The sequence below is a fragment of the Ovis canadensis genome, chromosome 24 (genome assembly GCF_042477335.2).
Source record: "Ovis canadensis isolate MfBH-ARS-UI-01 breed Bighorn chromosome 24, ARS-UI_OviCan_v2, whole genome shotgun sequence".
NCBI lineage: Eukaryota > Metazoa > Chordata > Mammalia > Artiodactyla > Bovidae > Ovis > Ovis canadensis.
This window is the reverse complement of record NC_091268.1, coordinates 19318458-19345740: the sequence shown is the minus strand read 5'-3', so window position 1 is coordinate 19345740 and position 27283 is coordinate 19318458. Positions and strand designations below refer to the sequence as shown.

Sequence of the window (27283 nt, the reverse complement as noted above, 5' to 3'; positions counted from 1 at the left end):
AGGGGGCCCAGGTTCAATCCCTGGCCAGAGAACTAGAGCCCCCATGCCACAGCTAAGAGTTCACATGTAGCAACTAGAGATCCCACGTGCTGCAACCAAGACCTGGAACAGCCAGAAAAATCAATAAATATGTGATGTGTGCGTGCTCAGTGGCTCCGTCATGTCTGACTCTTTGCGAGCCCATGGACTGCAGCACGCCAGGCTTCCCTGCCCTTCACTATCTCCCAGAGTTTGCTCAAGCTCATGTGCATTGAGTCGATGATGCCATCCAACCATCTCATCCTCTGTCACCCTCTTCTCCTGCCTTCAGTCTTTCCCAGCATCAGGGTCTTTTCCTGCCTTCAGTCTTTCCCAGCATCAGGGTCTTTTCTGATCTGAAGTCGGCTCTTCAGATCAGGTGGCCAAAGTATTGGAGCTTCAGCTTCTGCATCAGTCCTTCCGATAAATATTCAGGGTTGGCTTCCTTTAGGACTGACTGGTTCAATCTCCTTGCAGTCCAAAGAACTCTCAAGTCTTCTTCAACACCACATTTGGAAAGCATCAGTTCTTCAGCATCAGCTTTCTTTATGGTCCAACTCTCACGTCCATACATGACTACTAGGAAAACCATAGCTTTGACTATATGAACCCATCACTTTGTCAGCAAAGTGATGTCTCTGCTTTTTAATACACTGTCCAGGTTTGTCAGGGAGTCCCAGGTGGCACTAGTGTTAAAGACCCTGGCTGTCAATGCAGAAGATGTAAGAGACCCGGGTTCCATCCCTGGGTGGCGAAGATGCCCTGGAGAAGAAAACAGCAACACACCCCAGTATTCTTCCCTGGAAAATCCCATGTAGCCTGGCAGGCTACAGTCCATGGGGTTGCAAAGAACTGGCTTTCCTTCCAAAGAGCAAACCTCTTTTCATTTCAAACTTATTTCAAACAAAGCAAAATAAAGCCAAACTAACTTTGCAGTTGCTCGATCAGAGATGTAGCCTGTGGGCCTAGAGAGTCAGGGGTGAGAGGAAAGGATGGTTCCTCTCCCCAGCCTGCAGACAGCTGGCTCCATGTGCAGGGCTGGCCTGACTGTGAGGCTCTGACCCCTGCCTCCCCGACCCCACCCCACCCCACCCCCATCCCCCCAATCAGTCCCTGGTAGCCGCCCTTTTCCGAACCCTCTGCCCAGGCCATTCCAGGCTACAGGATCAGCCCCGCCTCTCCTCTGCTTCTCCTGGGGTGGAGGGGGAGGAGGCGGGAGGCGGGCGCGTGGGGCGGGCCGGCCCAGGGCTGAAGCACTCCAGCAGCCTCTCTCAGAAGACCAGCCATGGCCAGCCCAGGGCTCCCGCTCCTGCTCTTGCTGCTGGCGGCCCCGCCACTGCAGCCCTCCTGGCTGCCGCCGCCAGGCACCCCAGAGGGCAAGGCCACCATCACGGGCTTCATCCTCTCTGCGCTGGACAGAGCCACGTCCTTCCTGAAAAAGAGGCTGCCCGAAATCAACCTGGACGGCGTGGTGGGGTTCCGGATGCTGGAAGGTGGGTGCACTCTGGTTGGCCTGGACTGGCCACCGAGAAGGCAGTTCTCAGCCTGTCACCTGCCTGCTCTGCACCCCAGGACCAGCCCACCTTCTGGTCCCCAAATACGATGCTCTGACTATAAGGAAAGAGGGGCAGAGGGCGGCTGGCCCCTTTTAAGGGCGTCTAGAGACCCTATGCAATCAGTTAATTTTTTTTTTTAGAAGCAGGAAGGATTCAGAGGCCACTCAAGAAAAGATTTGGAAATTATTATTTTCCAGGGAGGAATGATTCATTTGACAATCCCTCCCTCCTGACATGCCAGGGCTTCCCGATGGCTCAGTAGGTAAAGGATCCACCTGCCAATGCAGGAGACACAGGAGACGGGGGTTTGCTCCCTGGGTCGGGGAGATCCCCTGGAGTAGGAAGTGGCAACCCACTCCAGTATTCTTGCCTGGAGAATCCCATAGACATAGGACTCTGGCAGGCTACAGTATCTGGGGTCACAACTAGGGTATTAAGCACACCCCCTCCAGACATGCCAGGACCAAGGCTAGCAGAAGGAGTGTGCCCTCCCCGGCTACCCCTACATCCATCCAGAGCCGCCTGCAGGCTCCGAGAAAAGAGCCAAGTGTTTGTTCAGCTTTGAGGGATATAAGATCCCCGAGGAGGAGGCTGGAGACAGGCCAAGGCAAACAGGTGGCCACTCCCCACACTCACCAAGGGTTTCAGGGAGCCCCTCCCTGACCCCAGCGACAACTCCCGGGCTCTGGCTGGCCCCACTCCTGTGTCACCCCATCTGTGTTGCCACAGCAACTTTCCCCACACCAAGACTCCGATCCCAGCAGGCGGTGGGGCTCTGGGACCTTCTGCACTGTGTCCTTGTGGCCTCCCCACGCCGCTGACCCCCACCCCCAGGCTGCATCCTGGAGACCCTTAAGACCCTGGTCCCCTCCCCTCCAGGCCAGGATCAGGGTGGGGTCTCCTTCATGTAACCCTGGTCCCGTCTTATAACTCCTCTGACTCTTTGTGACCCTATGAACTGCAGCCCACCAGTCTCCTCTCTCCACGGAGTTTCCCAGGTAAAAGTACTGGAGTGGGTTGCATTTCCTTCTCCAGGGGATCTTCCCCACCCAGGGATCAAACCTGCATCTCTGGTGTCTCCTGCATTGGCATGTGTGCGTGCTGAGTCACGTCGGTCGTGTCCAACTCTTTGCAACCCTATGGACTGTAGCCCACCAGGCTCCTCTGTCCATGGGATTCTCCAGGCAGGAATACTGGAGTGGGTTGCTGTTTCCTACTACAGGGGATGTTCCCAACCCAGGGATCGAACCTGCATTTCCTGCATTGGCAGGTGGATTCTTTACCACTAGCACCACCTGGGAAGCCCCATTGCTGCACAAACTGCCCCAGGATTTAGCTGCTTGAAACAACAATTATCTCCTGGGTTATGTTCGTCAGGAATCCAGGAGCAGCTTGGCCGGGAGGTTCTGACTCGGGGTCTCGTGTGAGGTTCCCATCCAGATGGTGGCCAGCACTGTGATCATCTGAAGGCTTCCCTAGTGCTGGCAGATCTGCCCCATTCACACACAGGCCTGGTGGGTTGGTGCTGGCTGGCGGCCGGAGGCCCCTGTTCCCCACCACGTGGGCTCCTCCAGGGACTGCTTGAGCATCCTCATAGCTCAACAGCCACTTCACCCAGAGCAAGTGACCCAAGAGAGAGCTGGGCAGAAGCCTCAGTGTCTCTTACAACCTAATGTTGGAAGTCACAGGGGCTCCCCAGGTGGCTCAGTGGTAAAGAACCCGCCTGCCAAAGCAGGAGATGCAAGAGATGCAGGTTGGATCCCTGGGTCAGGAAGATCCCCTAGAGGAGGGCATGGCCACCCACTCCAGTATTCTTGCCTGGATAATCCCATGACAGAGGAGCCTGGTGAAGAGTCGAAGACGACTGAGCGACTGAGCACACGCTTGGAAGTCGCATGTTGCCATTTCCCCGGTTTCATGTTGGTTTCACTGATTGGCCCCATTCCAAGCAGGAGGGGGCCGAAAGGATGGGCCCTCCTTCTAAGGATCCTGCCTGCATTCTCAACCTTCCTGGGAGAGAGAGGGGGGTTCACATTCTGGGAGGGGTCCAGTGATAAGAGATTGCCCATCGATCTCCTGGGTCCTCTCTGCTTGGGGCTGGACAGGCAGACACTGATCTAGGAGAGCAAAGGGTCCCTCCAGCTGCTTCCAGCTGCCTCAAGGGGGTTCCAGAATGCGGCAGCAGCTGCCACACCTGCAGGGAGAAACAGGAACAAGCCCAAGGACCTAGGATCACCACGAGGTCAGGTTGGGCTCACCTGGTCTCTCTGAGGATCAGCAACCCTCCTGGGACTCTCCATCTACAGGTTCAGCCAAACAATCTAGAACAAGGCTTCAGAACTAGACTGCCTGATTCAAGTTCAGAGAGGGAGCGGAGTTGGGGGAGGGGTGTTACGGAGCCCATCATCCCGCCAGACTTGCTCAGCACCCTCCTTAAAACTTGTCCACTCTGCTCCACGCAGTGCCCAACCTGACAGCAGCTGCCCTACCTCGTCTCACTTCTCAGCTCTGCACTGAAGCTCCCCCTCACATCTCCTCTCTTTCTGGCTACCCCATGACCTTCTCTTCCAGCCACCCCATCCTCTCCCGCCCCTTCTGAGCCACTACTAGTCCACAGGGCACCTCTGTGAGAATTAGAAAAAGGTATCACCTTTCTCGAGTCACTTGACTGACATCTGCTGGAAAATTGTCTTAAAACATGTACAAACCCATGATAGGAATGTGTGTTGCACTTGTGCAGTGTACAACCTGCTCAACTGTACACAACAGTCCTCCACTCTGCAATCTGAGTCTCTCCCTCATTTTTTCCTCCTGGACCACAAAGCCTAAGTCTTCATAACAAATAGTAATAGGTAAACATTATTAAGTGCTTTTTTTTTTTTTTTGCACTCTGGACAATGCTAAGTCCTCTATACACATTACTGCTAAGTTACTTCAGTCATGTCCAACTCTTTGCAACCCCATGGACCTCAGCCCACCAAGCTCCTCTGTCCATGGGATTTTCCAGGCAAGAGTGCTAGAGTGTGTTGCCATTCCCTTCTACAGAGGATCTTCCCAACTCAGGGATTGAACCCGCGTCTCTTAACGTGTCCTGCACTGGCAGGCAGGTTCTTTACCACTAGTGCCATGCATTAGCTCATTTAATCTTTATAACCCCATCTCCAAGAAGTAAGGAATATCATTACTTCCATTTTACAGATGGAGAAAGTGAAGCAGAGAGAAATTAAATGACTTCCTCAGGTCACCCAATGAGAAAGCATTAGAGACAGAATCTGAACCCTGCCCCCCTCCCCCAGAAATCAAGCTCTTAGCCACCACCTTCCCTCATTCTGACCACCACTCCCCGCCCCGCCAGTACCCAGCTGAGCTCCACAGAGGCCTAATTTCCAATAAACTCAGCAAATATTTTCCCCTCAAGAGCTGGAAGAAGCAGAGAGGCTCAGTATGCATTATAACTGGGAGTATATTTTCCTGTCCATCTGGTTTGTCCAATGTCCAGATGAATGAACTCTGCTTCCCCTTGCAGTGCAGCTCAAAGGCGTTCAGGAGAAGTGGGCACAGGACTCCCAGCTGCAGCCACTCAGCCTGCTTGTGGGCAAGCTGGTGGAGAAGTTGGCTCCTCTCCTCCATGATTCCATCTTCTACCTCAACCTGAGTGACCCTGAGTACCTGAGACGTAAGAGCATGGGTGGGGTCCTGTTTCTTCAGGAGCACAGACAGCTTCTGGGGGCGTCCACTGAAACCGCCTGGTGTAGCTTCAGTCAGTGTCAGGGAGGCTCTGGGAGGACCTGTAACCAGCTGCCCCTGGGGGGGTTTGGTCATCCTTGACTTCAGCTTCAGATGGCCTCTCCCACCCACGGAGGGCAGGTGGAAGGTAGGGAGAGGCTGTCCCTCATTTTTTCAGCTCATGTCCAGGCTTGGGGGCAAAGGCTCATCCCAGACCAGAGGAGAGGGAGGGTCGAGATCTAAAACGTAATCTGGCCCTTTGCACAGCAAACTGTGCATCTTGCCAGTATCTTTCTTCTCGCCCTAGAATGCAGAGCCTCTGTCTCCTTGTCAGCCTGGAGTCATCCTACCAAGGGGCCCCTCCCTATAAGCCCTGGCCTGAGTTGTTTCTGGGTGGGGGCTGTAGGGGGTATAAACTAGCTTCTTATGTGGTCCAGCCCTGCCTCCCAGGCTCCCTGTCCCAGGTCCAGGAGGGTAGGTGGGGAGATAACTGGCCCTCCCGAGCATCGGCCTGCTTCTCTGAATGTGGGATGCTCCACCCTCTCCCCTGGAGGAGGAAATGGCAACACGCCCCAGTATTCTTGCCCAGGAGATCCCATGGGCAGAGGAGCCTGGCGGGCTGCAGTCCATAGGGTCTCTAAGAGTCGGACCCAACTTAGCAACTGAGCATACACCCTCTCCCAGGCCTGGTCCCTAAGACCATCCCAGCCTGGCTCATCCTGAGGTCAGTTCTGTAAGAGCTCCATGTTCTAATAGAACCAAAGGAGGCCACTAACCCTTCCTAGAAGCTTCCATGGGGTGTGGTGGATTTACTCAGAGCCTGTCCCAACATGGTTCCTAGTGATTAAAAAAAAAAATCAGATAAAAAGCTTTCTGAATATTTCAAATGCAGTGCTCAACCCTCAGGCAATGCTCAGAGCCCTGAAGGCACCCGAGTGCAGTCAGGGCTGCCAGGGGAGGGACAGCCAGTTCCCGGGCTCAGAACCACAGGAGCCTGGGGGTGGCTAACCATGGCATGGCTCACCACTCCTGTGTCTCCCCCTACTCCCTCCTCTCTACAGAGTTCCACCTGACCATCAAACCTGGGTTTTGGAAGCTTCCACGTGCCTGGACTCACACTGAGGCGTCCATGGTCTACCCCACTTTTGAGCAGGAGGACTCCTTCTCAGAGGAGCTCAGTGACTTGTGCCTGGTGCAGCTGCTGGGAACCGGGTGGGCCCCCTGGACCTGCCTCGCTTCCTGAAGACCACAAAGCACCCGCCTTCCGCCAGTCCTCCAGCCCCACTTGCTTCCCAAAGCCCCAGCGCTGTGCTGTGCCAAGTCACCTCAATCGTGTCCAACTCTTTGTGACGCTATGAACCGTAGCCCACCAGGCTCCTCTGTCCATGGGATTCTCCAAGCAAGAACACTGGAGTGGATTGCCATGCCCTGCTCAAGGGGATTTTCCTAACCCAGGGATGGAACTTGCGTCTCTTATATTTTCTGCATTAACAGGCGGGTTCTTTACCATTAGCACCACCTGGGAAGCCCCCAAAACCCCAGGGGTTTGGGCAAAACTAGGTGCCAGCTCCCTTGAGAGCTGTTCCTTGTCCCACCCCCATCTCTGATTTGGCCCCCACCTCCATCTGAGGCTTCCGGCCCACTCCAGACACCCACCTCTATGCCTTGCACCTCCCAACTGATTGGTCTCCCCACACCAAAGGGGTCTTTCCAAAAGGTGCATCTGAACACCCCACCCCAGTGTGAAGCTTCCTTGTTCTCAGGTAAAGCCTCAACTCCTATGCCCTCCCCTGCTAGCTCAGATGGTAAAGAATCCGCCTGCAATGCAGGAGACCCAGGTTCAATCCCTGGGCCAGAAAGATCCCCTGGAGGAGGAAATGGCAACCCACTCCAGTATTCTTGCCTGGAGAATCCCATGGACAGAGGAGCCTTCTGGGCTACAGTCCATGGGGGTTGCAGAGAACTGGACACGACTGAACGACTAGCACTTTCTCTGCCCTCCCAGGTCCCCAGGGTCCTCTGGTCAAGCCCCTGGGGCCTCTTTTCAGACCCTCAGATGCACCTGTTCCCTCCCACTGCAGGCCTTTGCCCGTGCCCAGAAGTCGCCTCTGTGGGATCTCTTCCCCTCCCCACTACCTCACCCCAGCCCCTGTGCTTAAGTAACTGCTCACAATTAGGCCAGCTCCAGTATCCTGCTTCCAGAACCTTCCCTGACCCCATAGCAGGAAGCTGACCTCCCTCGGCGGACCAGTTCTCCTTGCCAGGTGCAGTTCACGCTTGTTTTATGGTTCTGCAGAACAAATGCGAACTGCATCCAGCTAAGAGAACAGGTTCCAAAAAGCAGGACAGGGCTGTAAGTCCCAGAAAGAAGGACTCAGCCTTGTTGAGCTCACCATTTTATCCTGCTGTGCAGAAGGCTTGGAGGAAACCCTCCAGGGCCAGCCCTAGGTGCAGGGACCCATGGAACCCATGAGCAGAAGAGGCAGCAGGTGCCCAGGCCCCGCCATCTCAGCATCCTTCAGAGAGGTGTTTGGGCCAGGACACAGTTGGGCTGGCAGAGTGGCTCTGCTGCAATGGGGGACCTGCCCCGTCCCTTCTATGGGGCAGGCCTGGCACACAGGGTGTGGGAGGGACAGCCCAGGCCCAGGGATCTGCTGTTTAGGGCAATTCTGGGAAAGATGGTACTGGGGAGTCCCACGGAGAAATGAGATGTCACAGCCCCTGGTGGCTCCCCCCAACCCAGGACAGCTCCAGTGTCACCTCACTGTGCCAGAGGGACCGATTCAGCTGGTTCAGAAAAGGACACGTGTTTATCTGGCTCAGCTGCGAGCCTGGACCCTGCTGTGGGCTGTAGTAACTAGAGGGGGAATCAGGACCTGGGAAGGCTCCAGGCCCCCAGGCTTTATTCAGGATGCTCTTAACAGCCTGGAACCACTTCTCCCGCAGGACAAACAGCAGTCAGCCCTGCCGGCTCTCCAATTTCTGCAGAAGCCTCATGACCAGGCCCGGCTGCTCTGGCTACTGCCTGTCCCACCAGCTACTCTTCTTCCTCTCAGCCAGAATGGTAAGTGCCCGGCATAGGCCCAGCCACAGCCAGAGGAGGAGAAAAAATGACCAGAAGGCACTCTCGACAGTGTGGTTTTTCACGTTCACACCAGGAAAATAAGTGGGTTTTAAACCTGTGCTTCAGACCTCAGGAGTGGGAAATTGCATGCCATTCATTGGGAGTGAAATCCAACCAAAGTGGGGGCAAGGTTGGAGGTGGTAGTGTTGAGGTTCTGTTGGACAAAGAGCTTTGCATGCTGAACTGGATCACAGGGCATCAGCGAACCAGAGAAGGGCTGGGAGAGGAGCTGCAGAAGTAACTCAGTAAACAACAGATGGAAAAGGTCTTAGAACAAAATCCGTCACTAGCTGCTTCCAGAAAACCAAGCCAAAACCAGAAGAGATCCACCGTCCCCTCCCTGTGCCCAACACTCTTCAACCCCAAGCACTCACATTTTGCTAAACACTCATTTTATTTTATTTTGGCCTCACCACATGACTTGCAGGATCTCAGTTCCCTGACCAGGGACTGAGCCCAGGTCACAGCAGTGAAATTACAGAATCCTAACCACTAGACTGCCAAGGAACTCTCGCTAAATACTCATTTTAAACATATATTTATTTACATACAAAGCAGAGCTTACTATCTCTATTCAAAAATGTTACTCAATGCCCAGAAATTCTTAATCAAGAAAGGATTGTTGATTTTAATAGCTTTTTATTATTATTTATTTGCACATTGTCACAGCCCAGTGTTTTTATAAATACAATAAAAGCCAAATTACAAGGAAAATTGTTGTGATGATTAGATTCAGCGGATAGAAAATTAGTCTGACGTATTGCTATAGCAGTTTTTAAAGCCTGTTCTCATCACCCGTCCTTCTCTCCGTGTGGGGAGACCGATATGCAGCCTGGGCTCTTTTTTGTTTTTGTTTTTTAATTGGAGGATAATTGCTCTACAATGTTGTGTTGGTTTCTGCTGTATAACACAAATCAGTCATATATATGTGTGTGTGTGTGTGTGTGTGTGTATATATGTATGTCCCCTCCCTCTTGAGCCTTCCTCCCCTCCCCCCATCCCATCCCTCTAGGTCATCACAGAGTACCAGGCTGGGCTCCCCGTGCTATATATCAGCTTCCCACTAGCTATTTATTTTACACACGATAGCGTATATATGTAAAGGCTCCTTTCTCAGTTTGTCCCACCCTCTCCTTCCCCGGCTGAGTACACAAGTCCCTTCTCTATGTCTGCATCTCTATTCCTCTCCTGCAAACAGGTTGATCAGTGTTATTTTTCTAGATTTCCGTATGTATACATTAATATATGATATTTGTTTTTCTCTTTCTGACTTACTTCACTCTGTATAACAGGCTCTAGGTTCATCCCCCTCACTACAACTGACTCGCGTTCATTCCCTTCTGATGGCTGAGTAATATTCCATTGTATATTTTCCACACCTTCTTCAGCCACTCATCTGTCGATGGACGCCTAGGGTTGCTTCCATATCCTGGCTATTGTAAACAGTGCTACAGTGAATGCTGGGGCACGTGTGCATTTTTCGGATTGTGGGTTTCTCAGGGTGTATGACCAAGTAGCGGGATTGCTGGGCCATATTGTAGTTCTATCCCTTGTGCAGCGCTGTAGCTGTCTGCTACAGCGTGGTTAGGCTGGAATCAGCTTGCAGTGACAGCGGCTAACAGCTTTAGAGAGCCCCCTGGTGTCCGGCACTCCCACCCACGCCAGCGCCCCTCTGGTGCAGCACCCAGCGGCCTCACTTTCTTCTCCCCATGAAGACCCTTGAGGATCATGATAGGTTAACTTAGGTGGTAGAGGTCGCCCAGCTCCTAAGTGGCTGAGTCAGGACTTGAACCCAGCTCTCTCCATCCCCCGGTGACTAAGCCTCCCATGGCTGGGAGCGCAGATGGGGAAGAAATTTGGGGAAATAGGAGAAAGATCTGCTGTCAAAGGCAGCCACTTGCAAAACCATTTCAGAATAGCAGGCGTTTCCCTGTGACAGAGCACGCATCTGCTGCCCACTCTCCGACCTGTCTCTCTGTTTGTTCCCCCAGAGGGGGTGCACCAGAGGGCTGTTCCGCCAGAGCCAGCACTACATGAACGTCTTCTGTGCCAACATGATGGACCTGAACCGGAGAGCCGATGCCATCGGATATGCCTACCCAACCCGGGATATCTTCATGGAAAACAGTGGGCCCCGCATTCTACTCTAGGAACAGAGCTGCAGGGTGTCCCTGATTTCAGGCAAACACACACACACAACACAGCGCAGGGCTGCCAGGCTTGGCAAATGAAAATACAGGATACCCAGGCAAATTTGAACTTCAGATAAACAATGAATACATTCTTAGTATATCCCCAACATTGCATGGGCCATACTTAGCTCTTTTTTTATTCATCATTTTTTTGAAACTCGAGTTTAAGTGCACATTCTGTATTTTTTCTGCCACTGTTTTGACTGCTTCCTGCCCCCAAAAGCTGACCCAGGGCTGGAGTTCTGCACAGACTGGCCGACTAGGTGACTGGCAAACGGACCCTTAAAGCCTGAGAGAGGAGACCGAGAGAGGAATCCCTGGTGGCTGCTCCTTTGCTTGTGTGTCCAGGCCCCCGTACTGACCCTGACTCTTGGGCAGCCCTGACTGAGGCCCTAAGTGGAAGCAGAGCTCGGGTCTGGGGGCCCCTGCTCACCAAGGCAGGCCCTCAGGGCTGCCTCCTTCCAGCCGCTGTGCGGTTTGTTTGTGCACTGGGTCTTCATTGATTTTTTTTGGCAAGGGCTTTCTCTAATTGCAGTCAGCTGGGGCTACTCTTCGTTGCGGTTTGCAGGCTTCTTCTTGCAGTGGCTTCTCTCGTAGCACAGCACAAGCTCTAGGGATGAGCTTCAGTAGTTGCAGCTTGCAGGCCTTCAAGCACAGGCTCAGCAGTTGTGGCACATGGGCTTGGTTGCTCCAAGGCATGTGGAATCTTCCTGGACCAGGGATCAAACTGGTGTCCCCCACAATGGCAGGCAGATTCCAATCCACTGCACCACCGGGGAGGTCCCAGCCACAGTGTTGAGTGCCCACCTCCTGGTGCTGCTTCTCTCTAGTAGATGGCACCATGGTGGCCTTGGGAAGGGGGAAGACATGGGCCTGGGGCAGGGGCAGGCCTGCAGAGGGTCCCCTGTCTTTGCTTCCAGTTGTGTTCTGTGGGATGAGTGGCTTCTCCGACTTCTACAAGCTCCGGTGGCTGCAGGCCATTCTCAGCTGGCAGAAGCCGCAGGAAGGATGCTTTGGGGAGCCAGGTGAGCTGCACTTCCTCCCTGACTGGGAGCGGGGTTTGGGGGCGGGGGGGGTGCTGGGCTTCTAGGCCAGGTGGGAAAAGGATGCAGTGGTGTTAGGAATGTGGAGAGAGACGTGGACCGTGCGTGTCCACGCACTCACGTGCACACAGACACACATAGGTGTTGGGGATGTGGCAGCAGACAGGTGCTCGCAGAAACTTCCGGTAGTACCTCCAGATTCAGGAGGCTTGTGTTGCTTGAGGTGTTGTGAAGAGGAGGGAGCTTAGCCAGTAGTTATTTCAGTGTTTATTTAGCTGCACCTGGTCTTATTTGCCACACATGGGATCTTAAGTTGCAGTGTGCAGGATCTTTTTTTAAGTTGTGGCAGGTGGGACCTAGTTCCCTGACCAGGGATGGAACCCAGGCCCCCTGCATTGGGAGCTCAGAGTCTTAGCCACTGGACCACCAGGGAAGTCCCAGCCAGTAACGTTTAAAAATCCATCGACTCCATTTTACACCAGAAACTAACACAACATTGGAACGCCATTATACCCCAATTGAAAAAAAGAAAAACAGAAATACAAAAAAAAAATCCATCTTGAGAAGTTCACCTTTTACTCTTCTCCCAGCTGCTGAAGATGAAGAATTACCTAAAGCCATTCAGTACCAACAGCAGTTTTTGAGAAGAGTGAAGAGGCGAGAGAAACAGTTTGCAGGTAATGAAAATACCCAAGGGACCTTCTTCTTGTCAAGAGGCCCTAGAAAAGATACACACAGCTCACACTCCAGGCAAACAGGCCCCCAGCACCACCGAGGGGCCAGACTGGAGGGTCTTTGTGTTTGGGAGCTGAAGGGAAGGGTAGGAATTGATGATGCTCTCCTCTTTGAAAGTGGGGAGTCCAGAGATGCTGTCTCCAGTGATGGGAACATAAAAGAGATGTTTAAGTGTATTTTACACTGAACGTCACAGAGGTAAGCCCTCTTGATCAAAGCCTAGTCAGGAAAACAGAACCTCATTGGGAACTTCAGCAGAGGGAATTGAATATAGGGAACTCATCTCAGAGGTACTGCAAGAGCTGAAAACAGAAAAGGTAAGGGAACACAGAGGTTAGCCACTGCAGGATGCCCCCGTCCTCCCTGGATGCAGAGCTGGAGGGACTGTGGGAGGAGCAGAGCGTGTGGAGGCTGGATGCGGAGGAGAGGGGGCGGGGGCGGGGGGAGAGACACCTGGCTTCTCCCCTCACCCCACCTGTGCCTGCCGGTGGTGGGCAAGACAGTCTGGTAAACGTATTGAATAGTTTGGAGGAGTTGGTGCACTGGGATTTGGAGCAAAGAAGGGCAGAAGGGGGATCTTTGAGCCAGTGGACAAGTGACAGGCACGGTCCTGGGGGCCACATGTCCTGGTGTTCCCAGTTTACACCTGCCATCCTGGAGCCCTTTTATTTATTTTTTGGCTGTGCCACATGGCTTATGGGATCTTAGTTCCCTGACCAGGGATCCAACCAGGGTTCCTGGCACTGAAAGCCTACAGTCCTAACCACTGGACCTCCAGAGAATTTCCCTGGAGCCATTATGAACAGCGCCCCCTTCCCTGGCAAATGTGTTCTAGCTGAGATGAGTTCGCTAGGTAGTCAGTCCATCAATGTAGAGAAACAAAAAACAGGCTATGACTATTAATGCATTCCAGGTGGTGCTAATGGTAAAGAACCTGCCTGCCAATTCAGGAGACAGAAGAGATGCAGGTTCGATCCCTGGGTTGGGAAGATCCCTGAAGAAGGGCATGGCAAGCCACTCTAGTGTGCTTGCCTGGAGAATCCCATGGACAGAGGAGCCTGGCGGACTACAGTCCATAGGCTCACAAAGAGTCGGACATGACTGAAGCCATTTAGCACACACACAAAAAGATTTCTTTTATAATTATTAATAAAAAATAAAATAACTGCAAGGCAAGAGCAGGAAGGGAGGTGAGCTGGCCAGCACAGAGACGTCCAGCACACACTGGGGAATGATTCCAACAACTAAACGTCTCACAAGGAACTCCACCATGGCTTCACCATCTACCTGCAAGTGACAAGAGAGGACAGTGACGACGGGTTTGTTTTGTAGCTGCCACCAAAGGCTGGGCTGGTGGGGGGTAGAGTTCTCAGGAGACCTCCAGGGCCCCCTGCCTTGGCAAGGTCTGCCTGACCCAGGGGCTGGGGCTGCCTGTAGCCAGTGGTAGAGGAGCCGCTGTGCACTTCTGGAGAGCTCGCTGCTCCCTGGAGACTGACAGCTAGACATTAGGACCGCCCTGAGGGCTGGAGAGGGAGCTGCAGAAATCCTACAGCCTGAGTTCCTTCCTGGGGCCCCTGCAGATTGACCAGCAGCCCAGGAAGCTGGGAGAGGCATGTTCCTTCTTTCACTTATGACATGCACACCTGTTGACTAAGGGCACGGGACTTGAAATCAGACTGGGTTCAAATCAGCTTTTGCTTTTCTTTGCTGTGGGAGTTGCTCAATCTCTCTGAGCCTCAGTTTCCTCATCTGTAAAATGGGAATCAAGCAGTGCCTCATTCATAGGGGATTTGGGGGGTCAATTTCAGATCATCATGCAACGTGCTTCCCACGACATTTGTCCTTTGAAGGTCGCCAGTGAGCATGGATTGCAGGGTTAGTAATTAGGCTCCTTGAAGTCTGCATTCTCTCTCCCTCAGAGGGGCAGTCCCTTCTCCAGAGGAAAGTAAAGTCATGGCTGCCTTCAACCTGCTCAGAGACTAAAGGTGGACAGCTCATTTTGAGCTCAGAAGACTCATAATAAGAGGCCATTATAAATAATGTCAAAGGAGCTCCTGGCCCAGGTTGCTGTTTGGACAAACATGGGACCAGGTAGGCCCCAGGCAGGACTGAAGGAGGCTGTCAAGTAGAAGAAATGAGCTATAGTCTCCAGGGTTGGGATTTCAGCTCTGCTCCCAGAGTGTCTGTTTCCCCATCTGTGAAATGGAGCCATTGGGTGCTGTTCTAGAAGGTCTCATGCAGGTCCTGAGCTTAGGGGAAGGTGGAAAGAACTAGACCAGGATGTGGCCTCCAGGAAGGGGCTCTGGAGCGTGAATCACAACCTAGAGTCACCCCTGCCTGTGTAAGGAAGTCTTTCCGACAACACATAACCTCCCAGATGAGGTTCCAACTGGCTGAAGACATTTCTTCCCAGAGGGAAGACTTTAGCAGCCAACATTCATGGAGGTTGGCAGGTGGGTGCCCAGCCCTGCAAGGGAGATCTGGGGACACCAGGCTGGCTGGGAGAAGGTCTGAGAAGTTCTCACAGTGGAGCAGTGGCTGCCTGCTGTGCCCCCCTCCCAGGACTCACAGCGGGACCTCTGTCTGTCTCCCCAGATGGCTGCTCCTCCCACAACACAGCCATGGCTGTTGCAGCCCTGGGTGGCTTCCTCTATGTCCTGGCGGAATACCCCCCGGCAGAGGGAAAGCTGCAGCCACCCACGATGACACCACCCAACCAGCACTGACACAGTTCCACGCCTGCCACCACCAGGAAGATGAAGCCCACACCTTTAGTCCATCGTATCCTGAAGTCCTGGGGTGCAGGTCACATCCTGAGGCAGAAGCAGCTGAAGCAAAGAACCCAGGGTCATGGCTGGCCCCCTTGCCCTCGGGGAGCCGAGCCGGGGAGGTGGGGCCGGGATGGACCCAGGTGTGGGAGCAGATGAATAAACGTAGAGTGCAGCTGAGCTGGGCGTTGGGTCTTGGTTCTCAGCCTTTCAGACTTCTAGGGCTCCGATTCGGACACACCTGAAGTGACTAGCACACACGCACATTACACTTACAAGGGAGTGACAAACATCTAAGTAGGGAGAAGAGCAAAAGTCACCTGCAACTCCTGGTTGATTGAGAACAGGGGATTTCCCGGAAGTTGGCAGCAGACCAATGTTTGCTGGTGAATTTTTGGCAGCTGAACACTTGTGCTGGCTCCTGTGTGGCTTGTGCATTACAGAGGCACCAAAAGGCCACCGTAACCCGGGACGCCGCCTTTGGCTAGCTATATAGGACATTATGTGGACAACTGGAAATATCTGAATGTGACCTGTGGGTTAGTTAGTAGAATTCTATTGGTATGAACCATCCTAATTTTACTTGACCAGTGCTTATGTAAGAAAATCCTCACAGAGGATACATAAAGTGTTACGGTGCGATACATAAAAAGTGTCTAGGTGATGCTTCATGATGTCCACAGCTTGGCTTGAAATGGTTCCAAAAATGTGTATTATGAATGAAGCGCAAACGGGAACAATCGGTAAAGACAAATAAAAAGTACACAGAGGTTCTTTATACTACTTTGTCAACTTTCCCGTAGACTTCAATATTACAACGTAAAATGTCCCCGCCATCCCAGAACCCCGCCCCCTCTAAAAAAATTAACGCAGCAAGTTATCAGGAAGATATCTCGCGATAGCCGAAGCACAAATGCTTCAGAGCTAAGAGCGGCCACCCGAGCTTGGTCCTGGGTCACGTGGGGTAAGCTCACGTGACCGGAGGTCCGAGTCCAACATGGCGTCCTCCATGGGTCGCTTCCTTCTCTTCTTCATTGCGCTGCGCGGCTTCCTACTGGAAGCATCCGGCGACCTCGGCTCGGGGTGAGTACAGCACTCGCGGGGGCAAGTCCGGTTGTGGGGGGGGCGGTCCCCCAGACTGGGGCACAGCACTCCGAACTCTTGTGTGCCCCCCCAATCCCCGCAGGGCCTCCCGCGACGACGACGTGCTCCTGCCCTACTCCCGCGCGCGCGCGCGCCTCGCCCGGGACTGCACGAGAGTGCACGCCGGCCGCCTGGAGCACGAGAGCTGGCCGCCGGCCGCCCAGGCCGCCAGCGCCCACCGCCCCTCCGTGCGCACCTTCGTCTCGTACTTCGCAGACCGCGCGGTGCCTGGTCACCTGACGCGAGCGCCCGAGCCCCTGCGCACCTTCTCGGTCCTGGAACCCGGCGGACCCGGCGGCTGCGCGTCGAGGCGCCGCGCCACTGTGGAGGAGACGGCGCGGCCATCCGGCTGCACCGTCGCCCAGAACGGCGGCTTCTTCGGCATGGAGACGGGCGAGTGCCTGGGCAACGTGGTGAGCGGCGGGCGGCGGGTGAGCAGCGCCGGGGGGCTGCAGAACGCGCAGTTCGGGATCCGCCGCGACGGGACTCTGGTCACCGGGTGAGGAGGCAGGGTGTCCGGTAACTGTTTAGGGCAGAGGGCCTGAGAGTCGAGAGGTAGCCGTGCCGCTGTGTTCAAGTCGCCTAACCACGCTGAGCCTCCGTTTCCGCATCTCCAGGAAGGGGAAGGTAGTACCTTCCTTGTAGTCTGTTCGTCTTCCAGTTTGGTATGCTGCTTGCTTTGTGTCGGTCTGTGTGCTGTGTACCGGGGATATGGCTGTGAACAAGCAAACAGTCTTTGCCTTCAAAAAAGAACACACATAGCCCCCAATCCTAGTGAAAAATTAAACAAAATCCAGAGAGATACTTAAGTTAATTTAAATTCTATATAAGCAGTGAAGCAGTGAACAGGATGAACTGACTGTAAATAGAGAGTTGAGTTTAGGGAAGGTAATCAGAAAAGATTGGTCTGAGAAGGTGACCTTAAGCACATGAGAAAATTAATGTGAAATGTAATCACAGGTCAACCAGGGTCAAAACTGGAGGAAGAGCATTGCTGCCAGAAGGGACAGCAGATGCTAAGGGTCAGAGGTGGAGAGGGACTTGGTGTGTGAGAGACGGAAGGAAGGAGGAAAGTATCAGAGGAGAACAGAACTGATTTTGGTCACTTAAGAGCTTGCTCTGACCCTGCCGGACACTAAGCAGGTTGAGCCATAGTGGAAGCAAGGAGGCCAGTTAAGAGGCTGTTGCAGGCATCAGATGGTAATTTGGCTGGGGTGACGGCCTGAGAGATTGAGGGCTACAGGTGGACTTGAGATCTATTGGGGTTGGTTGTTTCTGTTAAGTGACGTGTAGACTGGGATATGTGGACTGTTTGCAAAGATTGCTTCTAGGACCAGGCAGGTTCCTGGACATCAGGAGGAATCTAGTAGCCAAGCAGGGGGTGGGGATGGGGAGCCCCACTATGCACAGTTTGCCGCTGCTGTTGACTGAATCTCGCTACTTCCCTGTGTCCAGATATCTGTCTGAAGAGGAGGTGCTGGACACTGAGAATCCGTTTGTGCAGCTGCTGAGTGGGGTTGTGTGGCTGATTCGCAACGGCAGCATCTACATCAATGAGAGTCAGGCGGCTGAGTGTGAGGAGACCCAGGAGACAGGTGGGAAGGGGACACTGACTACCATAAGATGTGGGTGATGAGTGGGGGTGTTGGCAATAAGTCTTTTGAAAACAAGGGTGGTAGGGGAAGTCTTTCCACAAGTACCATTCTAAGTATTGGGAATCCATGGGGATCCCTGCTTCATGAAACGTATAAGAAAGGAAATATATAGTATACTAAAAAGAAGTGGTTAGTGCTAAGATAGAGGAAGTTGGAGGAATGGAGCTATGAACACGGCAGTAGAGGAGTGTTCCTAAAATGTCTGTGGACCAGCAGCATCAGCGTCACCCAGGATCTTGGTATAAACACAGAACTTCATTCCCTCCCCCTCTGCCTTGAAGCTACAGAATCAGAATCCCTGGGGTGAGGTCCAAGAATGTGTGTTCTAAGGAGCTCCCTGGGTGATTCTGATTAACATTGGATTTTGAGAACCACTGAGATGTGAAATACTGGGGCAGGGAAGGTCTGCCATGGCCTAGGTGTTTAAATGGACTGTTTTAGATTATACGGTCAGGGAAGGCTTCATGGAGGGGGTGGCTTAGCTCAGAAGGAGCAAGCTGTGAGAAGAGCTGGGGAGAAGCCCAGTCCGGCCAGAAGGAACAGAAGGTGTCTGCAGGGAATTGTGGGGAGACCGCCAGGAGATGGGGTAGAGCAAGCAGCCCAGGGAAGTCACGCCAGGCATCCGTAAGGCATTTGGAGTTTGGACTTGGGACAGTGGAGGCCATTGGAGTGTTTTCACCTGGAGGTTGATCTTGCTTGATTTACACTGAAGAACAGCCCTTTGCCCGCTCTGTGGAGATGGACTGGGGCGGGGTTCGGGGGCAGGCAGATAGCTGGGTACACAGACCTAGAGGTGCAGAGTGGTGTCAGACTGGCAGGAAGTGGCAGGCAGAGCCCAGAAGGCCTCCCGAAGGGCCAGGCGATCAGCCAGGCTGCGTCTCCTTCAGGTTCCTTCAGCAGATTTGTGAACGTGATCTCAGCCAGGACAGCCGTGGGCCACGACCGGAAGGGGCAGCTGGTGCTCTTGCATGTGGATGGGCAGACGGAGCAGCGGGGGTGAGTCCTGCTCTGAGGAGCTTCAACCCACCATCAGCTGCCCTTCTGACCCTCAGATGTTCCCTGGGGATCTTCATACCCACCCGTCCCCTATCTTCCCACAGGCAGAGGGTCCCTAGGTCTGTCCCACTTCCACGAACTCATCACCTTCCACACATTTGCTCTCAGTCTCCTTAACTTAGGGCCTCATCTCCTGAGCTCTGATTGGGGTGAAAGGAAATCATCGCAAAGTGTCTACTCACAAAGCCAGGAGTAGACCTGGGTCCCCATTCTAGCTCTGCCGTGTGCTGGCTCTGTGGCCGTGGACAAGTTACTTGGCCCCTCTGAGCTCATTTCCTCCTCAATAAAGTGAGTGGCTCTGCTGCTACTGTGTAACGGATTGGCACAGGCAGCTCTGATTTATTAGGTTGGAGCTCTATAGATCAGGAGTCGGCGGAGAGCAGCGGTGCTCATCCAGGTTCTCTTGTTCAGAGTGTCCCACAGACAGCATCCAGTTCTTGGCCAGATAGGGGGCTTATCTGGAGCTTCTGGGAAAGAATTGTCTTGGCAGCTCACTCAGGTTGTTGGCAGAATGCAGTCCTTGGAGTTGTAGGACTGAGGTCTCTGCGTCATTCCTGTCTGGGGGCCCCCGCACTCATGAGGCCGCCCACTTTCCTCCTCATATGTATACTCTCCTGTTGTATATCTTCAGGGTCCAGAGGTGTGTCAAATCCATCTAACCCCCTCGTATTTCCAGTCTCCCTCACTTCGTCTTTTGCCTTAGCCTGAGAAAGCTCTCTGCTCTTAAGGACTCCTGTGATTCTGTTGGGACCACCCAGATCATCCAGGACAGGGTCCCCATGTGTGGACAGTTGTGCTGTGTATCGTAACACGATCATGAGGCTGATCTCTGGATATAGTCATAGCTTCCAGAGATTTGGACAGGGCACCTTGGGCAGGGGGAGCACTTAGAAACTTGCCTGCTGTAGCGGGTGTGTGATACTGTCCACTGTGGAAAGTAAGATGCACTAACCCGGAAGCAGATGCCGCAAGGTCAGCAGTGCTCATCTTGTGCCACAGCATTAACCTGTGGGAGATGGCAGAGTTCCTGCTGAAACAGGACGTGGTCAACGCCATCAACCTGGATGGAGGAGGCTCTGCCACCTTCGTGCTCAACGGGACCTTGGCCAGTTACCCTTCTGATCACTGGTAAGCCCACCAGAGCCCCCTTGCTGAGGTCCAAGGCCAGGCCTGTTCCCGGCTGTCTCATTCAACAAATACTGAGTGCCTGTCTTTTGCCAGGCTCTGGGGGTCCAGTAGAGAAGCTGAGATGCCAGCTTCCTGCTGCTTACAGGAAGTGGTATACATAGTGTACCAGCCCTGCCTGGGGCCAATGGAAGGGGCAGGTGATGATCAGGGAAGACCTGAGGATAGAGAATCATGAGCTGAGAGCTGGAGGGTGTGGAGGTGACTGGGTCCAGAACAGTGTGTGCAAAGGCCCTGGGGTGGGAAGCACCTATAAAAGGCTGGAGAAGAGATGAAGCGAGGCAGCCCTCAGGCTCTGCAGCGGGTGGTCTGAGGGGTGGCCAGCACCTCAGCCTCTCTTCACACTCCTGTTCTCCTGCAGCCAGGACAACATGTGGCGCTGTCCCCGCCGCGTGTCCACCGTAGCGTGTGTGCACACTCCCCGCTGCCAGCCACCAGACTGCAGCGGCCACGGGACCTGTGTGGAGGGGCGCTGCCAGTGCACAGGGCGCTTCTGGCGGGGTGCTGCCTGCGACGAGCTGGACTGTGGCCCCGCCAACTGTAGCCAGCACGGGCTCTGCACGGAGAGTGAGTGGTGGCTCTGTGGGAGGCAGCTCCGGCCCGGGTGCCCCGCTCTCACGGCCCCGGCCCGGCCCAGTCCTCACCCGGCTTTCTTGGTCTTGTCTTGGCAGCTGGCTGCCGCTGTGAAGCTGGATGGGCAGGGTCCAACTGCAGTGAGGGTAAGCGCCCCCAGGCCAGCCTCCTCCCTGGTACCTCTTGGGGCTCTCGGGCGGGGGTAATCGTGGGAGCTGCAAGCCTCAGCTGCCTTTATCCCCGCCTCCTGGTCTACTAGTCTCTTTCTTCTTGTCTCACACTTTCGCCCCATGTGTAAATCACCATGTTAGTGACCTGCAGCTGCTGCAGCAAGAGTCCACTAACTCGGGATGGACACAGTCCTTTATTCTCTCACAGTTCTGGAGGCCAGCACTGCATAATCAAGGGCTCAGCGGGACCGCGCTGGCCCTGAAAGGTCCAGGGGAGGGTCCTTCCTGCCTCTCCAGCTCCCGGTGGCCCCAGTGCTCCTTGGCTGTGGCTGCCTCAGCCCAGTCTGTCTCTGACTTCACAGGCACAGCCTCCTCCCTTGTCCGGGGCCAGTCTTCCTCTCTGTTATCTTACATGGACCCAGGCCTCTGGGATTTGGGTCCATCTTAAATGCAGGAGGCTCCCCATTTTGAGATCCTTAATTGCATGTGCAGAGACAGTATTTTGAAATAAACTCACACTCACAGGTTCTGGAATTGGAAGCTGTCTCTGGGAGGACACAGTTCAGCTGTGTCCTGCAGGACTGCTGTCACCTGTGGCTTAAATCCTTAGCGGCTGTCTTTGGCACTGAGTGGAGAGTCTGCACTCCCCAGCATGGCCTGCCAGGCTGCGGGTGCTCCGGCCACAGCCCCCTGCACGCCCCAGATCAGGCCCTCGGCAGCCCCCCAGCCTGCCGCTTCAGTCCTCCGCTGCTGCTGCACTCGGCCCCCTCCCTCCAGCGCACGCATCCCCACTCGTCCTGCGACGCGTGCCTTCTGGCTCACTGGCTGCCTAGACCAGAAGCCGCTGCCCAAGCAGAGCAAAGGCTCCACGAGGGCGTGGCCTCAGCCCTGCCACATGGCACGTTCTCCAGAACTGCCTTTTGGGAGAACACGTGAACCAGCAGGGCCCCTGGGGGTGATGAAGATGCGTTTGCAATCCCCTGGGCCCCAGCCTGGGATGGGAGGGCAGGGCCAGGTCTGGCAGAGACGACTCCCTTCCCCACCCCAGCTTGCACCAGTGGCTTCTTCGGGGAAGACTGCGCCCAGAAGTGTCAGTGTCATAATGGAGCCACCTGTGACCCCGTGCAGGGGGCCTGCGCCTGTCCCCCTGGCTTCACTGGAGACACCTGTGTGCAGGGTAAGCAGGAAGGTGCCCTGAGTCAGCCAGGAGGGAGCCCCACCCAGGGGGTGCTCCTGCGTCAGCCCGGCTCTGTCCACACCCGGGCGCATCCTGACAGTGCAGAGAGAGGCCTGGCCACCGGGGCCCCACCGCTGTCCTCCTGGCTCCTCCCCGCAGAGTGTCCGCTCGGCTGGTACGGGCCAGGCTGCCAGAGCCCCTGCAAGTGTGAGCACCAGTGTCCTTGCGACCCCCAGACTGGCAACTGCAGTGTCAACTGGTCACCCACCCTGAGCAGCCTCTTCTCCCAAGGTACGGCCCCTCCCAGGGCCCCCCTGGGAGCAGGAGAGGGCAGACCCCTCTTCTCCCAGCCTTCAGCCTCCCCCTGGCCTCTTGCAGTGAAGGAGTGTTTCCCACCTCCTGAGGTCACTGTGCAGGCAGGAGAACTCTCCCTTCTCACCAGGTAGGTGCTTCAGTGGGACCTGGGGCAAGGGCGGGAAGAAAGCCCCCCCACCCCTCCGCCTTTGAGGTATGGCCTCTGCTCAGGGCCCAGGCAGGGCTAGGAGGTGGCTGCTGGGCACCCAGGTGACAGTTCTCCGGCGTAAGTTCGGGGAGAGTCCCAGCTGATGCAGCCACCTGAGCCGTCCAGGGAGACGCTGAGCCAGGACCCTGGCCACCTCCGCAGTGGAGTCAAGGGGGCTGGGTGTGGCCTTGTTTTCTCAGCTTTCAGTGCAGAAGCTCTGAGCAATTCATGTCATTTCTCTGGCACCTGGGGGTGTTCACCCCTTGTGTGGGGTCTTTATTTTCTAGCGCAGGTCTTCAACTTGACGTCCAGGTAGGGGGTGTGTATTAGAAGACAGAGCTGGGCTCAAGAACCAATGCTGTGGGTCTGGGAGCCCCCCTTGGAGAACCTCTCTTCATGATTGTCCCTCTCATAGCCCAGGGCAGTGCCTGGCCCGCCCCCTCGAGGTGGAAACCAGGTGTCAGTGTGAATGAAAAACCCCTTGGCCTGGAGGCAGAGCCTGGGAGCTCATCACAAAACTCAGAACCCTGGTCCTTCCTGGAGATCCTGACGTGGTGCTTGGGTGAGGGCTGGGAGGAAAGCCCGGGAGGTGTGCTGGAAAACGCACCGGCGCAGGGACGGGGCGCCCAGGAACCCTGCACCCCGAGCTCAGGTCTCAGGTATGAGACCACGGGGTCCCGCAGCAAGGGGAGGGGAGCTGTGGGGGCCTGAGGGACAGGCTGCAGGCCCCACCCTGGGCAGCCAGCTTATGTCTGCTGCTGCATGAGGATTTCAGACCAAGATTCACATGAAGGAAGAAAGATGACTGAAGGACCGCCCCCACCCCGCCAGCTCCCTGCCTGGGAAGGAGGGGTGTGGGTCCTCGCTGCTCTGTCTGCTTTGAGGATTCTGGAGAGCCCAGCCTCTGTTGCCAACATCCTCGGGAACCCAGGATGCAAAACGCTGCCTCTTGGGGTGGATTAGGTCCCCAGCTGTGTGTTCTGTGCCCTGTACAATGTAACATTTATTAGCAGCATCTGAAACTCAGGGAGGTGCATGTCAAAATCTTTGTTTTTCCCTGCTGCTGCTGCTGCTAAGCCACTTCAGTCGTGTCAGACTTTATGCAACCCCATAAACGGCAGCCCATCAGGCTCCCCGTCCCTGGGATTCTCCAGGCCAAGAACGCTGGGGTGGGTTGCCATTTCCTTCTCCAGTGCATGAAAGTGAAAAGTGAAAGTGAAGTCGCTCAATTGTGTCCAACTCTTAGCGACCCCATGGACTGCAGCCCACCAGGCTCTCAAATAAGGGCTTCCCTGGTGGCTCAGACGGTAAAGTGTCTGCCTCCAATGTGGAAAAGCCGGGTTCGATCCCTGGGTCGGGAAGATCCTCTGGAGAAGGAAATGGCAACCCGCTCCAGTATTCTTGCCTGGAAAATCTCATGGATGGAGCCTGGTAGGCTACAGTCCACGGGGTCACAGAGAGTCGGACACGATTGAGCAACTTCACTTCCTTCACTTCACTTGAAATACCAGGCAAGGTGGGGGCCTGATATCAGGCAAGGTTTGTCCCACATAATAACTGTCCGCGCTGCTTCTGAATGTGTGTGGAGTACGCTCCTCACCCCTGCAGGCCCGTTTGCTTCCCCCTGTGTGGTCCCTGGAGGCACCTGATCCTGTGCTCCTGTTCTGGAAGAGTAAAGTGGGGGAGGGGGAGCCCCTCCGGCGCTGCCCCAGCCCGAATCGCATCCAGCACCCCTGTTCCGGGTTCTCTCCCACCTGCAGGACCACCTGGCTGGCCATCACCTTGGCCCTGGCATTCCTCCTGCTGATCAGCACGGCGGCAAATGTGTCCTTGTTCCTGGGGTCGAGGGCCTCGCGGAGCCGGCACCTGGACGGGGCCTACGTCTACCACCCGCTGCAGGAGGTGAACGGGGAGCACCTGGCCGCCGAGAAGGAGCAGCTGGGTGACTCCTGTAACCCCTTCAAGGACTGAAGCCTCCCACTGCCAGTCGTGTCCTATTCCCGAAGCTCATTTCCAGGAGCTCTGGCTTCTGCAAGAGGAAGTCCCAAGGCCACCGACACATCTGGGTAGTCGTGACCTGGGTGCCAAGCCACGCTTCCGACAGCAACGTGCCTCGGCCCCGCGCCTGGCTGCCTGCCATGGCACACGCAATCCAGCGCTCCCGGAGGGCCTGCCTCCGTCCCCGCCTGCCTGTGTCTGCTGCTCATGGGGCCTGCCCCCCCGGGCCTGCCCGCTGCTGCCAAAGAGCCTCCGCCTCCCGGGGCCGGAGCCGCTGCCAACGGAACTCGTGATGACCGTGCCGCGGCCAAGTGGCAGGGTCCAGCCGTTCCCCTTGGACGGGGGTGGACTGAAGAGACGATGGCCATATCACGGGACCCTTTTTAAACAGACCTCATCACCAAACTTGCCCACTGAAATGGTGTTTCCTGTCGAAGGAAGCTCCTTAGAAGAGAGGAGGGGTGAAATCATGTTTACAGGCTCTCTGTTTGGCCCTGCCACTGAGAGGGGTTTTTTTTACCACTTGAATAAATTGATAAAAATAAATTGATATAATAAAAGAACCTCATCTGAATTAGCAGTCGTGGACTTGAGGGGCTTCTAGGCCTTAACATGTGGGGGACTGCTTAACTAGAGTCTGAGTCATGGGCACATCCAGCTCCCTGATGCATTTTGTTTAATCCAGAGGTTTCCCAGGTGGTGGTAGTGGTAAAGAACCCGCCTGTCCAATGCAGGAGACATAAGAGATGCAGGTTCTGTCCCTGCGTCAGGAAGATCCCCTGGAGGAGGGCATGGCGACCCACTCCAGTATTCTTGCCTGGAGAATCCCATGGATAGAGGAACCTGGCAGGCTACAGACCATAGGGCTGCAGAATCAGACACGACTGAAGAGACTTAGCACACACGCGCAGGGGTTCTCACTTTCAAGTGTACTTGAATCACCTGGTGGCTCAGCTGGTAAAGAACCTGCCTGCAGTGCTGGAGACCTGGGTTTGATCCCTGGGTTGGGAAGATCTCCTGGAGAAGGAAACAGCTACCCACTCCACTCTTCTGGCCTGGAGAGTTCCGTGGACTGTATAGTCCATGAGGTTGCAAAGAGTCAGACACGACTGGGCGACTTTCACTGAGTCACCTGGAGAGCTTGTTATACATGTAGACTCTGGCCTGGAGCCGAGCTCCAGACTCCAGGTCTCACCAAGCTCCCAGGTGATGGCTGTGAGCATCTGGAGAGCACTCTGTGAGTTTGCACTGTGTTTTAGTAAAATTTAGTTACCAACAGTTACAAGTCAAGAGATTCACAACTCCAGATTTCTGGTTTCTCTTTGAAAAGAGTGAGAGGAAGACTTGCAGTGGTTAAGAATCCACCTTGCAATGCAGGGGGTGCAGGCTCAGTCCCCAGTCAGGGAACTAAGACCCCACAAGCCAAGGACCAGCTAAGCCCACAGGGAACAACTACCGAGCCCACACACCGCAATGAAAACTCCCTCCTGACGGAGTGAAGCTTCCCCCGTGCCGCAACTAAGGCCAGATGCAGCCACAATAAGCAAGTAAGTAAATATTTTTTAAAAAGCTTGACATCCCAGCATCAGAGGACGCCCTCAGAGGCAACGAGATAAGTAATCCAAGCCAAGAGTGGCCGGTCCCCATCTGTGTCCTCTCCAGCTCATTGCAGCCCCAGCGGCTGGCTTCCCTTGACTGTGACCTGCATCCTTGTGAGATTAGAGCTTGTAACTTGTGGCCTCAGAGGGTCTTTAGGAAGTGCCTGGCGACACCCTGCCTCGTAATACACCCCGCTGTGTGCTTGGCAGCTTTATGCAGAGGGTACATGGAGGGAGTTGCTGCTGCTTCCAGCAGGTTCTCAGGTAGATCCAGGCACGTAGTGGATTCAATGTTTGCATCCCCTGAAGTTTGTATGTTGAAACCCTGACCTGCCGTGTAATAGTGTTAGGAGGTGGGGCGTTTGGTTTCATTAAATGAGGTTTAGATGAGGTCGTGAGGGTGGTGACCTTATAAAAGGAGACAAGAGAGCACCCTCTGCAACATGACACTCACAAGAACGAGGCCACGTGAGCTCGTGGTCGAGGGCGGCCGTCAGCATGCCAGGCAGCGGGCCCTCACCAAACGTACTGTCATCTCAGTCGTGTCCAACTCTTTGCAACGATGTGGACTATGGCCCTCCATGTTCCTCTGTCCGTGGGATTCTCCAGGCAAGAATACTGGAGTGGGTTGCCATATCCTCCAGAGGATCTTGCCAGGGATCAAACCTGTGTCTCCTGTCTCCTGCTTTGGCAGGTGGGTTCTTTACCACCTGGAAAGCCCCATCAACCGTAGTGGCATTTAGTGCTGAACAACAAACCAGCCCCAAACTGGTGGCTTAAAATAACAACCAGTCATTGTTCCTCAGGAAAAATAGTAGATTTTCATGCTTCTAGGGTCACCTGGGTGATTCTCTTGACTTGGCCTAGAATCAGTGAGTCCATCTGGGCTCACTCAGGTCTCTGCCATCCACTAATTGGGGCCTGGTCTGGAGTGACCACAGCTGCAGACATAGCTCTAATACCTCATCCTCCAGGGTTAGGTTCAGACTTGGGGTCAAGGTGGAGACAGGGATCCAGGCAGAGATGTGAAGCTGCTTCTTGAAGCTTCACCCCTTGATGAAAAG

At 54.7% G+C, this 27283-nt stretch overlaps 2 protein-coding genes across 2 annotated transcripts; both read left to right on the top strand.

Annotated features, from left to right (window-relative positions):
• Positions 1-1222: 1222 nt before the first annotated feature.
• Positions 1223-15342, top strand: C24H16orf89 (chromosome 24 C16orf89 homolog). Its single transcript, XM_069571410.1, has 8 exons — positions 1223-1511; positions 5101-5250; positions 6362-6512; positions 8247-8364; positions 10416-10551; positions 11537-11641; positions 12250-12336; positions 14990-15342. Exons 1-8 carry the CDS (start codon positions 1304-1306, stop codon positions 15118-15120), a joined length of 1086 nt encoding a protein of 361 aa, XP_069427511.1. The 5' UTR covers positions 1223-1303; the 3' UTR covers positions 15121-15342.
• Positions 15343-16052: 710 nt separating this feature from the next.
• Positions 16053-25195, top strand: NAGPA (N-acetylglucosamine-1-phosphodiester alpha-N-acetylglucosaminidase). The gene is made up of 11 exons (XM_069571409.1): positions 16053-16245; positions 16349-16804; positions 17761-17900; positions 18848-18956; positions 20016-20144; positions 20563-20768; positions 20873-20920; positions 21993-22121; positions 22281-22412; positions 22500-22563; positions 24384-25195. The coding sequence occupies exons 1-11, from the start codon at positions 16160-16162 to the stop codon at positions 24592-24594; spliced, it is 1710 nt and encodes a 569-aa protein (XP_069427510.1). The 5' UTR covers positions 16053-16159; the 3' UTR covers positions 24595-25195.
• The last annotated feature ends 2088 nt before the right edge of the window (positions 25196-27283 follow it).